Genomic DNA, 16659 nt, shown 5'->3' on the forward strand with positions numbered 1-16659 from the left:
GCTGTGGGGCCGGGGGAGTCTGGGCTCGCTGGGTGTGTGCCCTCACTTGCATGGGGCGCTCTCGCTGTGGGTGTTGTTATGGGTGGACTGGTCTTTTGCTTTTTTGGGGTGGGGGGGCGCTCTTGGTCGCTGTAGTGCTCTATCTCTGACTGTTTGGGCACTCCTGGCTGATTGTCCCGGTTGGGGTTTGGTGGCCTCTCTGGTTGGGGGGCTGGGTGTTGGGCTGGGAATCGGGTTGGGGCGTCTGGACGGTTTCGGGATGGGTCTGGGTTGCTGGCCCTGGTTCTGGTTGGTCCTCGGGGACTATGTGCCGGTCTGTGGCCTTGATCCCTGGTGGTGCAGCTGCCACCTCCTCCTAGGTATCTCTGTTAGAGCCTCTGTCCCCTGGTGGATCTTGGAGAGTGGGGGTGCCTATTGGGGTCAGTGGGGGAGCTGGTCCCCTGGGGGGGCATTGCCACCTCAGTTCACCTCCCCATCCCAACGTCCTCCTCCGCCCACTCCACCACACCACCACTCAAACAGGGTTTTGGGGTTCAGGTGCACTACTGAGCTACGGGGAGAATCATCCATCTCCGTGGCTGGTGGGGTCCTGGGCCCTAATTTTAATATACAACCTAGACACTCACTTATAACACTCTCACGACACATGCATATATAGGATCTGGAGTGGGCACATGATCGCACTTAGGTGGTGGGATGTACTACCATTTCCACCTCCCCGGACCTGTGCCCACTCTCATATGTAGCATGTAGACATTTAGGGTTCTGTGCGGAGATGAGGGGTGAACGGGCGCCGCCTGCTCTCTGGGCAAGAGGTGGGTCTGTGCCGGTCGCCACCTCATCCCCCCATTTTAAACGCACTGTATAACAACATGCATCAACACCATATTCGAGTGGGAGGAGGAGGAAGTGGGTCTGTTCATAATTTATTTATGCATATATAGATTTATTTATTTATTTTATTTTATTTTTTATTTTTTTTATTTTTATTTTTTCCCCTTTCACAAACACCTCCTTTCCCCGTGTGACACTAGGGGCCGGGATGGAGGGGGGGGGGGGGGCATTGTTGGGGTCTGGGCTGTGGGTGGGCTTTGGGCCTTGGGGGCGGTCAGTGTTGGGGCCGGTGCTTCGGTTCCTCCTGGGCTGTTCCGATTCTTTTAATCTAGGTTCCTGGTTGCGATGGCCGGCGCTCTGACCGGGGTGGCTACCGGCTTTTGGCGGGGGGTCGGCTATGGTAGTGTACCTGTGGTCATTGGTGGTGTAGGGCGGCGGTTGGGGGCGTGGCTTCGCCTCATCCGGGCACTGGCTGGTCTTCCTGTGTGGCATTTGCGGTGGGGGTGCTCTGTGTGTGGGGGGGTGCATGGGTGGCGTGCTGGGGCGTCTCCGGGCCTATGGTGCGGAGCTCTTGATGTGAGAGCCGGCCCTCCTCGGCTGCGGCTCCCTGCTGCTCTGCCCCTTGGGCTGGGGCCGGCCTGTGGTCGCTGTCAGGTAGATGGTGCATGCGGTCGGCCCGACAGAGATTCTGTCGGGCTATCTGTGTGTGCCTGTTGGTTGCTCGGGTTGGGTTTTTGGTGGTCCCCCCTCTCTTGGATCAATTTGGGCCCCACGTTTGGTGTGGGGTCCACTCCCCCCGGTCGTGCCCCCCTTTGGCGGGGGACTCCCTTGCCGCCGGTGCATTGGTGGCTCTCGGTGTCTGGGCTGGGTGGTGGGGTGCACGTCGGTCCGCCCTGGTTGCTGCCTGGCGGGGCCTGGGTGCCCTGGCTCTGTCGGGGCTCTGCTAGGGGGTGGTATGGCCTCGGGGCTTGGGGCTCGGTGTCCATGGCCGGATCTACTTGGGGGGGGCATGGGTCGCTGGCCGGGCCTGTGGGCTCGTCGTTGCAGCTTCCTGGAGGCTCTGCATTGTAGTGGCTGGGGTCACCCGGTTCTTTCCTCTGCTCCTCTCTGGGGGGGTGCGGTTCTCCCTGTTGGGAGACTCTTGGGGCTCTGGGCCTGTGGGCCGCTGTGTGTCTGTGGCTCCGGTCCTCCCTATGTTGCCATTGTGTCCTGGGGGGGCGGGTCTGTGGGCCCCCGCGTCCACTATTGGGCATTCTTTTGGAGAAATCTGGTGGTGGTGGGCGTGCTTGCGCGGGTGTTTGGATTCAGGTGCTTTGACAGATGCACGCTAGGTTGGGTAGTGGCGGAAGCTAGATGATTCATTGTGCGATGTCGAATGTTTCATGGTGATATTGTGGGTGGCATTGTGCTGTGCATGTTGTTTTGTCATGGTGGTCTCTCGTCTTATCTTCTTCTTTTTTATTATTTATTTATTCTTCTTTCTTCTCTTTCTTTAAAAAAAAATAATAAAAAAAAATAAAAAATAAAAAATTGAGCGATGATGATAAGTTCATTGAAACACTTCACAATGCTTCTACACTTAAACTGAGCTCACAAAATAAAAAATAAAAAATAATAAAAAATAAAAAATAAAAAAAAAGAAGAAAAAAAAAATTAATCTCTCTGATCCTTTCTAAACCCTTTTGTAAAAGTGTGTAATTTTTTTACCACCTTTTTGCAAACAAAACACTGTGGAGGTGGTTGTTAAATGTAGCACCTCAAAAACCTCAACACTCGCTCCTTGAGGATAGATGGTGCTTTAAATATCTATTTAAAAGAGGAGAGAATAGACGATAGCTCACTTATACATTTATCCTACTGCACTTAGCAAGTCTGAAAGCCTTCATAAATTATGGCGCTCCTGCTTCCTCTAGGTTATCAGTGCTGGAAAATTAGCTTTTAAAATGCGGTTTGAAATCCATTTAGGTGATTGATGGGTGATGGGACTAATAAATTTTGCCAGTTTCTAGAGGGCCGACTCCAAGCAATTCTTTATGGATGTCATGAAGCCAGACACATTGGATGTGTGAAATAAGGAGGTCTCAAACCAGTTCTGCTCAAGGGATCATATTGGATAGACAATTTGTTACACAGATAACACAGACAACTATCTATTTTATTGAAGAGCAGGATTTCCATTTTCTTACCAATATTAATCATATGTCAAGTGTTTAAGTGATTACCTGAATTCTTAAAAAGTAAATAATGTAGGGCTCTTTCAAGGCAATAGTTATGTTCTTAGTCTTTAAGTGTTGCATAAATGAGAACAAAAGCTACATTACAATTTTATCAAACACTCCTGAGTTATTTAAGTAAAGAGAATACAAACAATGACAAAATATTATTCATCATCTCCAAAGTTTTGATTGTCTGTTGACAGGAACGTGCTTATCAGTGGGTTGATGCCATACTGAATGTTGAAATTTATTTATTTATGCAGCTGCAGATCTCCATTAGCTCTAAGCGATTTCTGAACCATTTATTTTCATATTTTACCTTCAAAACTAAACTTCAACAATTCAAATCCAATGTTGAACTGACACAGATTGCTATTTACTGACTTTGCACAAAAAAAAAAAACAAAAAAAAACATATTTGCACAACTCCAATAGATTCCCATCTGACTCGCTTTTTGGTCATTGCAACTTGAGGGTTTTATTTATTGTAGAGTTTGTTCCCCATAAAGATATTTTGGCTTAAAGTAAAACTGCACTCAAATTAGCACGTTAGGCAACGCACATAAAAGCAAATGCAGTTAATACTATAATAAGGAAATCTTCAAAGAACAGATTTATCCCCCACCAGCATTTGCTCTCGACTTGCTCAAAGAATTAGAGGACATAATCGTTGACAATAATCACCCAGTTGCCTGCAGTGGATTTACATTTTCTCATGCTGTGTAATCTTGCGTTTACACTATCATTTACGTAGGTGTATCTTTTCCATCCACTGACATCTATCTTTTTCCCTGCTAAGCTTTGAGCATGATTGGCAAGGGACTAGCGGCAAGGGACTAGCTCAAGGCATTCAGCCTTTGCTTCGCACACTCCAGCACGATAGTTGGTGAACACAGCATCTTCAATTGCATGCACACACTCAAATGTGAACATTTGATTGATATTTTACTGAAACTGAGCCCTTGTTGCTGTCAAAGCCCAGCTAAGTCTCCTGAGCCTCTTGATTTCTGACATTAGTAGATAATATATTCACGGAGCAGCGAGGCTGTATTTTGTGAAGTGATCCCCTGTAACACTTTAATCTGTTTAGACTTCTTCAGAACCGTGGCTGAGAAGAGAGCAAAAAGTATACAATGAAATACAAGGCTGCCTGCCAAGATCTGACTGTAACCACCACACTCTGAAAAATATCCTGTGGGTTTTGAACACAACACTCTTTGTCCAAGTCTTTATTTTGGGCTTTGGATGTTTTTTGACTAGTTTATTTATTTATTTATTTAGTTTTTTTTAATCAAGCCAACATTTTACATGATAATAAAAATATACATTGTAAAATTACAATTTTGTTTGTTTGCTTGTTTCACAAAAGCTTTTATGTCTATATGGGTCATATATAGGTATTTTACACATTTAATAAAGACATTCAGGTGAGCATGCATCAGGACATTCAGGTGATGTTTGTCAAATCGAAGTTGAATGGTGCCTTTTTTGTTCACATTTATTGTAATTTAAAATAAGAATGAAGAATGTGCAGTTTTATGTAATTGGCCTTGATTTACTGTCAGCTGCATTCCAGTTTGTTTTTTAAAATCTTTTTTTTTTTTTTTTTTTTAGTGTATGTGTGTGTGTGTGTGTGTGTGTGTGTGGGGGGGCGTCTTAAAGGAAACATAAAGGCCTTGAAACAACTCCAGCCAGTGCATGGTGGGGGTGGGGTGGGGGGGATAGCAACAGTTAGAAAACCTATGCTTGTCCCAGTGCTTAATGGTTTTCTTTAGCTGCAAGCAATAAAATTACCCCAGGTCCTCACTTATGTTGGAATAATCATTTACAAAGATGGTTACCACATGCTGGAACTGTTTTCTTCCCCCCTTCTTTATGGCTCTAATTCACTGTTATTAATAATGAATATAAATGCAATTTTCAATTGGGTTGCTCCAGGGCCCTGGGAATCATTTCAATGAATATTTCAACACATTATTTTAATCATGGCTCCACATATGCAGCAAAGGGGGCTTGTTTTATAGGCTCATGCTTCAGCTGCCTCGAGACTCTGATCATTAAACTCTGTTTCTGTCTGCAGCGAGGCTCTCCTACCTTTGATTTACAGGACGTGTTAAAAAAAAAAAACATTGTAAAAAGAAGGCAAGCTGTGCCATTTATACTTGTAATTTGAAGCTGTATTTGTAAATGAGAGTGTCTGTGATTTATGTGTGCAGTGTTTGCTGCTACTCCCCGCTGTTATGATGCTAAAGCCTTTAGCAGAATTAACGTTACGAAGGCCTCTAAAGCATGCCTCAGTCAAACAAAGTTCACTATCTCTGGTCAGATTGCTTTTTGTGTGAAAAAAAGAATGACATTATCTGCTGTAATCTGATCATCACTGAGGCACGTGGGTGCTGTCTAACCTGCCATGTCCTCTTTACCCTGTCACAGTCAGCTGCATGACTTCTGGCGTCTCGACTACTGGGAAGATGACCTGCGACGGCGGAGGAGATTCGTCAAAAACCCATTTGGCTCCACCCACTTAGATGTTCCCTGCAAGTTGTTGCAGGAATATGGTGAGTGGACCATATCTCTGTTGAAATGTTGTATACATTGAAATTCATGCGAATTGTTGCATTTTACACACAGTCCTTTTTACCATTGAAGCATATGTTTCACATTCAAAGCTGTAGCTTGTTCATGCATGCTGCTTTAGAGAAGGTTTATGGGAACACATTAAAAGGACATATTATCTCTCTGCTTTTACGGTTTTCTTCCTTTTAACTTAAATGTTCTTTATTGACCCAGGAAGTTATGCAGTGTTACCCACCAACTAGTATCAATTCAGCTCTAAATCTTTCAGCTCAGACTTCAAAAGAAAACTGCTCAGTGGTATCAAAATCTATGTCCTTCTGCCTCTAATGGAACAGCAGAGCTGTAAAGTTTAATTATAATATTATTAAAGAAGGCAACATTCATCTTGGCCAGGTTTACTTTTTGACTAAAGCTCTTAATACATGTAATACATGCTCTTAATACATTGAGAAAATGTTAGATCTCTTGTTTTAGTGTTGAATTACTGGAGCAGGCTGTTTGCTCAGTTCTTCATATCATCTGGTTATTCTCAGCGTTTGCTCTGCCAAAGATGGTGGCTTCCACATGCACATCATGGCAGCTTTGTAGATAAATACTTGCCAGCTGTTGTTACAGCAGCAGGTGGTCCACATATAAAACGCACACAATAATTACACCTTCTGCTTTAGATTTTTGTTCATTCCTTTTGAGTTTTTCCAAGATAAAAGACAATTTTGCTGACTTTGAGAGACGTGTTTATTCATCTGTTGAAGGAATTCAAGTTGAGAAGCTATTTTTAGCGGTTTTGACTTGCTTTGAGAAAATAAAGGCTTTTGAACACCAAAGTGTTATTTTTATTTTATTTTTATTTTTAATCGCACTGGATTACATCAACATTACCTTTTGCAGTAAACGCGTAAAACTAATCAAATATCAATAAATAATTCTTCCATTCTTGCTGCATTCTACTTCTCGTCGTTTACTTCACAGCAGTAGTTCGTCGTGGGACGTGCAGTTACTTTAAATGATAAATGGGTGTATTATCTTCTTTAGAGACGAGTCAGTTTGCCTGAATTTTTTGTCTGACATAAGTTTTTTTCTCATGTTTAACTCATCGCAGTTGGCTAAATTATTGAGGTCTTGTTGGCGTGTGTTAGTTTTAATGAGCAGAATTATGTATAAACTTGTCAAGTGAAAGAGATCGCCTGCAGTGAGATGCTCTCTGTGAGAGGTGAGCGGCTGTTTCCTGCAGGCTTTGATCTGGCTGCACGGCAAACGCTTTGCTTACAAGTTAAATTGTAACTTTTTGTTCTTAGTTAGGGCTTCAGCTGTTTTAGTTAGCTGAGACAATATGTTTGTTGGGTCGTTTTAGGTGTATTGTGACTTTTTTTGTAAAGTTGTTTTTCTATATTTTAATTATCACTGTACTGATGGCTGGAGCCGACAGCCATGTTGCAGAGGTTCAGAGGTTGTTTGCTGATTATTTTTAATGTCCAGATTTTTTTTTTCTTTTTTTTGTTTTGTTTTGTTTTGTTTAATTTTGATGTATTATTTATTTATTTCACAGAAGGTTGGAGGGCCTATAGGAGGCTGCAAGTGAAGAGCAATGACTTTCAGGATTAAGCAAAGAAAACCTTAGGTTCTATAAAAAATAATGGTAACACTTTACAATAAGGTACACAATATTTGATTAACTAATAGGGAATGCCTCAGGAACGAATCAAGAGCTAATGAGTAGTTAACCAGTACTTACTGGGGAACACACAGCCAAGCCTTATTACGGGACTACTGGTTTGTTATCACAGAAACAGGAGAAATTATCCATGTGGGTTCTGAATAAACCCTGCACCAGTGAGGTCACAGCTTGTAATTGTCAAAAACCCATTTCCTATTGATTACTGATTTTTTATTTTATTTTCTCTTTTTTTTGTAAAATTTGAAACGATGAAGAAACGTTTTGTATGGATCTTTAAGTGAAAAGTTACTTAATTTTTCAAATTCAAATGTTGACGTTTCTGTGCCAGAAATTATAAACTGCATGGGGGCGGGGCGGGGAGGGTCGGTTAACTTTTTTTTTTGCAAGAGTCTGCGCAGTTTTTTAAGATTTTTTTAATATATTGGCCTAACCAGTGTAATAGTGTGATCTTTCCGAACACATTTTGTGCAATGTGTGTGTGCGTGCATGTGCACAATGATGGGAGGTTAAAGTCTGCCTCCTTGTCTATTAGCAGCACTGACAGCTTAGCTTGCACATTCTGTCTCTGCCCTTTGCCTGTAATAACCCACCGTGTAACACCCAGCGTCCACCCAGTATCAGACTATATTGTTAGGTGATTGGAATAGGGCAAGCATGAAATGGAAGTCACGTTAATATTGATCCAAATGTTTAACGGGGTGTTTTACCTCCGGGAGTCCTTGCTGTCTCATTTCAGGTGAACAGTTTCAGGATTGCACCAGGCAGAGATCTTTATAGCTTTTTACTTCTGCAGATGCAGCCTTGTGATGTCAAATTAACCTTTTCCAGCTTTATTGTTAAATACAATAAACTCTGCCAATTGACGCTGATGATGTCTGCCAATGATCTTAGCCCTTGCAGGGATAAAATGCACACAAAGTGTTAGGTTTAAATGTAGAGAATTTTAGACAATGTCCAGTTTTTTAGAGAGGGAAGTTGAGATCGCTGTGTGTCAACACAGACTCGCATTGCACAAACTGTACCACAGTGCTGGATGAAGATCAGATTAACAGGAAACGTCTGCTCTGTATAAACTACCTTACATCAGAGTTATAATGTTTAGTTTCACAACTTCAAAATATGTTCAAATGTCTCCCATCACAGGAAATTTAAATATGTCGTTTTTCCCTCATTTCATTTCTCAGCACATAAGAAGAAAAACCCAGGAAAGAATTGTATCATCCTAGTGGTAATGCAACCTTATGAGCAGAATTATTATTATTTTATTTTTTTTATGTTTTTTTTTTATTCTTCTTTTCTTGGAATGTGAATTTTTCAATTTTTTGGAATTTCAGGTGGATGTGAAACCTCTATCCATTCATTCATTATCTTTACCCTCTTCTTCCTTTACGGGTCATGGGGGTCACTGGTGCCCATATCCAGCTAGCACTGTGTGAGGGGCAGGGGACACCTAGGTCTCCAGTCCATCACAGGGCCGCATAGAGACAAATGAGACAAACAACCATTCACTCTCTCACTTACACCTAGGGACAATCTAGAGTTACCAATCAGCCTAACATGCATGTTTTTGGTTTGTGGGAGGAAACTGGAGTACCTGGAGAAAACCCATGCATGCACAGAGAGAACATGCAAACTTCACCCAGAAAGGTCCCGGGACAGGATTTGAACCATTGACATGCTCACTGGGAGGCAGCAGCTCTACCAACTGTGCCACCCTGCCACAGATTTGGAACAGAGTTTGGAAAAAGGAAGAGGTATATAGTAGCCCTTTGTTTATTGCAGGGGATCAGTACCCTGAAGCCCCACGATAAGTGAAAAACCACTAAGTAGGAATAGGAGCACAAGTAGTAAGTAATAGTTTATATTAGTTTGTGTGTGTGTGTGTGTATATATATATATATATATATATATATATATATATATATATATATATATATATATATATATATATATATATAATGGGTTTTAAACACTTCCCACACTCTTGCAGTATTCAATGTTTCAAAATTCTAAAGCTCTAAAAGAGCACAGAATCCCATGATTTCAGCTCCCTGCCTCATCTGCTCTTTGCCACCTGCAAGCGCTCTTGGCCACGCCCACTTCTCTGTTCTGCACGGAGAACAACTGATCAGCTGCAGCAGATGCTAAATAATTTAAAATTTATTTTAAATAAAAATTCGATGCTGGGCCAGCACGGTGGCACAACTGGTAAAGCTGCTGCCTCTCAGCGAATAGGTCCCCTGTTCAAATTCTGGTCCGGGTGCCTTTCTGGGTGGAGTTTGCATGTTCTCTCCGTGCATGCGTGGGTTTTCTCCGTGTACTCCAGTTTCCTCCCACAGACCAAAAACATGCATGTTAGGCTGATTGGTAACTCTAAATTGTCCATAGTTGTGAGTGAGAGAGTGAATGCTTGTTTGTCTCGTTTGTCTGTGTGTCCCTGTGAAGGACTTGCAACCAGTCTAGGGTGTACCCCACCCCTCGCACAGTGATTGCTGGACATGGGCACCAGCGACCGCCATGATCCCAAGTGGAAGAAGCGGGTAAATGATAATGGATGGATGGAAAAATTCCATGCCTATCATGTGGCTCATCCATCAGTCAGCCAATTGTGTGTCATGTCCAATCTTATTTTGAAAAACCGTGATAGAGCGAGTCCGCAATACACAAACTGCAAAGTAGCGAGGGACTACTGTATTTAAAACATTTTACCATTCTCCTAAATTATTGATTAGTGCAAGAAAATACTAAAATTGTGGAAACAGCTGATACACATGCCAAACAGATCTTGCAGAACACAGAATGAAAAAATGCATGAAAAACCCAAGAGACCAGATCCTGACATGAGAAAGGAACTTCTTTAATTAACAGAAAAAATGTCCGGTTGTCTTATTTCAAAGTATTTGAACGAAAATCCAATATTCTTTCTTTATTTAATTTGGTTCATTCATTCATTCATTCTTGCATTTGTTTATTTATTTATAAGTCTGATGAAAAAACAAGTGCACACAGTTGTGTTTGAAGTCTCACTTTAAATATCCCTTAAAAAATATTCTTTGATTTCTGCAAGAATACTTTTACTTGCATATAATCTGGATTTTGTTTTGCCAGCAAGTTTTTTCTTTAACTGAACAAGCTGTGATATTTTGATACTTTTTAAATAAAGAAATCAACTTGTAAAAAGCTCAAGTAAAAGTAAGTAAGTTTCTTTTAAAAAGTAAACAGGTTGTTGTACTTGAGCGTGTTGAGGCTGCAGTAGCTTGGTGGTCAGTGCTGCAGTCTTGTAATCCTGGGGCTGTGGGTTCGAGCCCAGGTTGTGTCAGGAAGGGCATCTGGCATAAAACAAATTGCCAAATCTTTCATGAGTTTGTTGGCCCGCTGTGGTGACCCCTGAAGAAGGATCAGCTGAAATAAATTATTTTAGGTATTAATAAATAATGCAATAAACTTACATACAGGACAGTCTGACCAGACCCTCATCGGCTGTGAAAGCAGAAGCTTAGAATAGCTTTTAAGGGTGTATTAAACTCCATTTGTGTAATGTTATTTTGCCAACATTCTAACTGATTGGTGACTTGGGACACCAATAGTTTCCCTTAGGTTAACATAATCACTGTTTGGGGTCTCTTTAGTGTTATTTTTCTCTCTTAATGGATCAAATGGATTTGGAAAAATGTCTAGCCTGGGCTGCAGTAAAGCAACTTTTTAACTTGTACACTTTTACAATGAAGTCCTTGTTATAAAATATTTTATATCATGGGTTATGGATGCTTTTACATTGTGACTGAGAACATCTTGCCCTCCTGCCTAACAAAACAACTTCATCATCTTGGCCTGGAGGCCCACTTGGATTGAACATATCGTTCTGAGCAGCATCTCCATGACGCCCACATCTACACATAATGGTAACGGGACGTGAGAGATGAACACCCACTGAAATGTCATGGTGATAATATAAAAGTCAACAGAAGAACAGGCTCAGGGTTCATTCTGTGACATTGTATGATGTACTCTGTCCGTGTGCACACTTGTAAGCAAAAGCCAGTTAGAAATCTTCACCTGATGTGAGTTTGTGGTTCTTTGTGTCAACAACGTTAGTGAAATAAACTTTTTCTAACAGTCCTCTTGATGCAGTATGACCAAAATATGGTTTCACTTTGTTTTACTGAAAGAATCAAACCTTATCTGGAAAAAGTTTTGTTATTGTGTTTTATTTTTTAGTCCAATTTAAGTATGTTGATTCAGATTGTCTGTACTTTTTATATTTTATTGTTGATTATTCTTCACGGATGTACAAGTTACTCTTACAGTGAGCTTATTACAAACAGAAAGATATGTCCACATTTGAGCCTGTAAAATTCTGATTTGAGATTTTTTTTTTTTACTTTAACTCATTTCATCTTGAGCCTAAAGAATTAAGATTTGTGCTTGTGTGTACTGATATTTAATTACACAAGTTTTCACTTTCCAACATTTTTCAGTCAAGTCATCGGGACAGTTTTTTTTTGTGCTGAAACGTTCCGCCTTCGATCCGGAATGCTTCATCAGTCAAGGAAACACACAACAAAACTGACTCTTCCCCCAACAGCCCACTTCAAAGTGGAACAAACCAGTTATGTTGGTGCTAAGATGGTCTCTTTGGTACACCCCCTCCTCCATTGCCGGCCTTCTTCCTTGTTGACAGTCGTGTCAAACTGGTTGAAAACAACAAAGTCCATGCTCAATAATCCAGGTATACAATCCAACATTTTTCAGTCAGGTCATCTGGACAGTTTCTTTTTTTTTTGTGCTGAAACGTTTCGCCTTCGATCCGGAAGGCTTCATCAGTCAAGGAAACACACAACACAAAACTGACAACTGACAAAGTGTTCACTTTGTTTACAAAATGCAGTAAATGTCAACCTTACTCTCAATGGAAAAAATAATGTAAAAGTTTCTTCTGTGATGCTTTGGAGGTCCCTTGATTTAACATATGTTGTTGTATTTACACAATAATTTTGCATAATTCTGTAAATTTGAAAATACATTTTTATGTAAAACTCCTGAAGTACTTTGCAGGTTTTCTTGTGGAAAAATGCTTTTAATGATTGAGTGGTGAACTGTTTATCATCTTTACATTTTTAAGTTTCAGTCTTTTAATGTCCCTTTTTTATAACCATTCCTTCTACTTTCCTGTCCAAGATGAGTATGTGTATGTTGTCAATGACTTGAGGATAAAACTTTAAATCTGTAGGATTTACTTTGTTCTGCTATCAACACTTTTACATTTTCAAGTAAATGTTTTGACAGCAGGCAGCTCATGGATGCCCTGGAAGGAACTCAACGCTGCGCTTTCCAGCTGAACCCGAGCGATGAGTTCTCAGAGTCGGCCTCCGTTGGTGACAGCAGGCAGATCTTCATCAGCCTTCAATGAGGTCATGAAAGCTCTGCAGTGCACTTTACGGAGTGTAATTAGTGCACTCTGAGGCAGTTTCAGTTCAGTGATTGAACAAGAGGACCCGGGAGACTGGTGATCGCTGGCTTCTCCTGGCACTGTTCCTGAAGAGCTTGAAAGCAAACATGAAATGAAACTGCTGTCATACAGTGACGGTAACTTTCTTTTGCTGCTTTTGTAAAGTTTTAAAGTTAATCTGGCAGGGTTATATTATTATACAGAGCAACATTTTCCTTTTGCTTACCAATTGTCATCTGGTTAAAATTTTAGTTTTACTAAATTTATGTAATATTTGGCTAAGTCATTTAGTTTTCTATTATCTTGTAATTAAGACTTTTGCACAGATACAAATTTTGCACTGATGATGAAATGCATAGTTTGAGAAAGAGCATGCTTCTCATGGAAGGGACCAAGCAAAATACAAAAAATATTCAATAATTATGTTTTAAAAAGGTTCATTCTTTTTGCCCTATCATGAGTTGTCTTATCACTCGACACTCCTGCATGTCGAGCCTTTAACAGTGACAAACGGCAGCTCTTTGCAGCAGCACTTTAGTACAGCCGGATCTCCAAATCAGGAAACGATCACTTATAAGGTGTTAACTCTTTGTCAAAGATTTTGTGCTTCATGCTTTTTTTAAAATTTTTAACGCGAGTTATATCATTTCAGAACTAAACTGCATGGTAATTAGTTGATTTCAAACTCTTACATTGTTTTCCAACTCCTACCATCTCTCTCTCTCTTACACGCACAAGCATGCACATACCATTTGATGTTGATTATATGCGTGTTGAAATCAGCACGGTTTATTTGGCCTTCTAAACCATGTCCAGAGTTCCAATCAGAGCTGCAGCCTGTCTGCTGTGTTTTCCCTCATTAACTCGGAGCATAATAACGGTTTACAGAAATACAGTTTTAAGTTTCACTCTACTTTGATTTCCGACCACTGACTAGCTTTCCCTTTAACATTGCACAGAATTCATTTCCGAAACGTTCAAACTTCTTGCCCACATTTGATGAAAGCACACCAGATATGAGACAGAGCAGGAAGCAGCCCCCCCCCCCCCCAGCCACCCACCCACCACCACCACCACCACCCCCTCTCTCCTTCTCTCTCTCTCTCAGTAGCAGTGTTGACAAGAGTCAAACGTGACCTCTCCAAGACGAGGTACATGTTCCTCAGGGAAGGGAAAGCGAATTAGGAACTGTGGTGAAAGGAAACATGTCAGATGAGTGTCAGCCACCTCCCTTGCCTTGATATGTGGTCTTTCATTGCACGTGCATATTTCTCCTTTGGTTCTTACATTGAACCTAATTCAGAGAAACGTTTTAAGCAGATGCATAGTAGACATATAATTGAAGGTGGGCTGATAAATATGTTGGCTTTCCATGTGTATATGAATGCATCTCCTTCAATAAGCATCTTCCACTTATAGCCAGAAGAAATCCTGCTATAAAAGGCTTCCTAATCGTCCTGTCTGTTCATTTTTATTCTTGTCAAGTCTCTTAAAGCACCAAATGATATCTCTAATCTTCTGTGAGTGTGAAACGTAATTCAGCTTTTGGTCTTTATAAGATAAAGGCTGTATTTTATTATTACCCTTGTCTACGAATAAAAACCTAAACATCTGTGATGTTCAAAGACTCAAAACATATCAGGTGAAAAAAACCTAGCATTTTTATACTCTACTGCATTGTGTGCATCTCTGTGTGATCCTCTTATTGTGTTGCGCTGTTATTTTCTACAACTGATACTGACGCAGTTTGGAAGGCTAGTAGATGATTGATGTGTGCAAATGATTAATGTTTTCTATTTTCTTGCAATAATTTAAAAACTTTTGGGGGATGTTTAAGATTGTTTTTTTTATTCTTTTTCTGATGCTTCTACATTTTCTCATACCTATTTTCAGAATTATGTTGTACACTGTTCTCATTATATTGTCTTGCTCTGATTTTCTGATTCTGCTGCTCACTTATGTGAATATTTCTGCACTTTGCTGCACAAATAAATGGGATGAAAGAGGGTAACAGAGCAGGAATGTATGAGTTGATAAGTAGATGGCAAATAGTAAAGTGATTATTTTGTTAAGGAATAGACATCAAAATGCAAACTGTTTCCATCGGACTTCCGTCGGACACTAAAGTGTTAGGTGAATTGGTGCTGGTGTGTTTTGTTTTAATTAAATATTTGTTTTCCACAAATACAAAATATATAAACCTGTACCATTACCTTATTTTGCTATTAAAGGAATCAAATTGATTTGATCTAATAGTGATGTGGAAAAGCCAAATGTTTTTTACATTGACATACATCTTGGAAATCAGATTTATGCTATAAACCTAATAAGAATGCCTCGGGGGGGGGGGGGGGGGGGGCAGTTTTATTAGGACCAATATTGTGCTTTCAGTGTCTCCAGCAGTTTAATTAAAGAATAACATGTCCTGGTAACCTGTATTTTTTTTTTAAAAAAAGGTACTTAAAATCTGCTGATTTGGAGAGTTACTAAATGTTTAGGGTGTCTGTAACTCTTCAAGAAAATTTTAAGGTGTGCAACTTAAGTCTGCTTAAATCAGTCCCTCTCCAACAACAAATTGAAATTCCCCCATTAAACAGATAAAAATACTTGCTTGTTTATTTACTATTACTGTACAATAGCAGGTGTTTTTGTTTGTTTGTTTTGTTTATTAACACAATTTATTTCTCATAAATTTGCATAAAATGTAATAAATACTTGCTTAAAAATAAAAAAGAAAAGGTTGAATGACAAATTTCTACTTTAAAATATGGCTTTAGCTGCTTCTTAAATTAAATTGTTTGGAAAAATTGCCTAATATATACCTTACCTTCAAAGGCCAAAATAAAACTTTTTTGACCCCTCTTCCCATATTTGTTGTCACAGATTTGAAGGCCGATGACTTGGTGAAGCCTAAGATTGTTTTCCGTAGCCCGACTGTGGCCAGTCAGAGCCCAGAGACAGAACTGATACTGGACGGGGACAATGACAGCGTCAGCCTGCTGCAGGAGAAGGAGGTGGACAACTTGGGTGGTACGTCAGCATGCCAGCATTTGTATTATCCTTCAGTCAGTGTCACCTCGGAAGCAATAATACTCATCTTTTAATCAGACTTAACATGCTTGGGCAGCTAAGTCCTTGATGTCACCGAGTGTGTGCCAACCTTGAATACTTCACTGAGAAGAAAAATTTCAAGATGATGATAATAACAAAAACACTCTGTTGTTTGTGTCCAGAGGTAAGTCTTCTGAATATAAGCTAACATCAAAATAAAAAAATCTAGATGTGGATGGTTTATGATTATTCAAGTAATGAGATAATTTTAACATCTGCTCATTAATGAGTTGTACTGGCAGCACACACACACACACACACACACACAAAAGATCAAACTAAATCTGACATTAAATGAAAAATTTAAAGGTTAAATTTGTGACTGAATACAAATAATCACTTTTTGTTTAGCTATGGAAAGCCAAAGTGACTGAAAATAGGTCAAATGTTAAACTTGTACTAAGTCAGACTATACCTCTGGTCTAATGTAAGTCAGTCATGTGACTCAAGCTTCTACGTGTTTTTTGGCAAATACAGCCTAGTGAATTTGTTTACATTAAGTGTGGACACTCGTCTCAATATTGCATTCAGTTGATGTGGAAAAGTGGAATAAACTTTTTTCAAACTGCACCATTTGATATATTTCAGGGTGATCTTATGTTTGATTTCATACATTGCAATGAGTACCTTCAACTTTGCAGCCTGACTTGACTTAATGTTGTTACCAGAACATGATGCTGACACAATTCTCTTTTTTTTATCAAAATAAGTTGCGTTGGATTGCATTGATTAACCACACACACACACACACACACACACACACACACACACACACACACACACACACACACATATAA

The 16659-nt window shown here is 40.2% G+C and overlaps 1 protein-coding gene across 1 annotated transcript in view; it reads left to right on the forward strand.

Moving 5' to 3' along the window:
* nbeab (neurobeachin b) overlaps nucleotides 1–16659 on the forward strand; it is a 249282-nt gene that overhangs the window by 163161 nt on the left and 69462 nt on the right. The window contains exons 36-37 of the mRNA XM_037677882.1: nucleotides 5484–5608; nucleotides 15635–15781. Coding sequence (XP_037533810.1) covers nucleotides 5484–5608; nucleotides 15635–15781 — 272 coding nt within the window. The remainder of the gene's footprint in view (nucleotides 1–5483; nucleotides 5609–15634; nucleotides 15782–16659) is intronic.

Source organism: Nematolebias whitei, chromosome 6 (genome assembly GCF_014905685.2).
Source record: "Nematolebias whitei isolate Nwh7 chromosome 6, NemWhi1, whole genome shotgun sequence".
In the NCBI taxonomy this organism is placed as follows: Eukaryota; Metazoa; Chordata; class Actinopteri; order Cyprinodontiformes; family Rivulidae; genus Nematolebias; species Nematolebias whitei.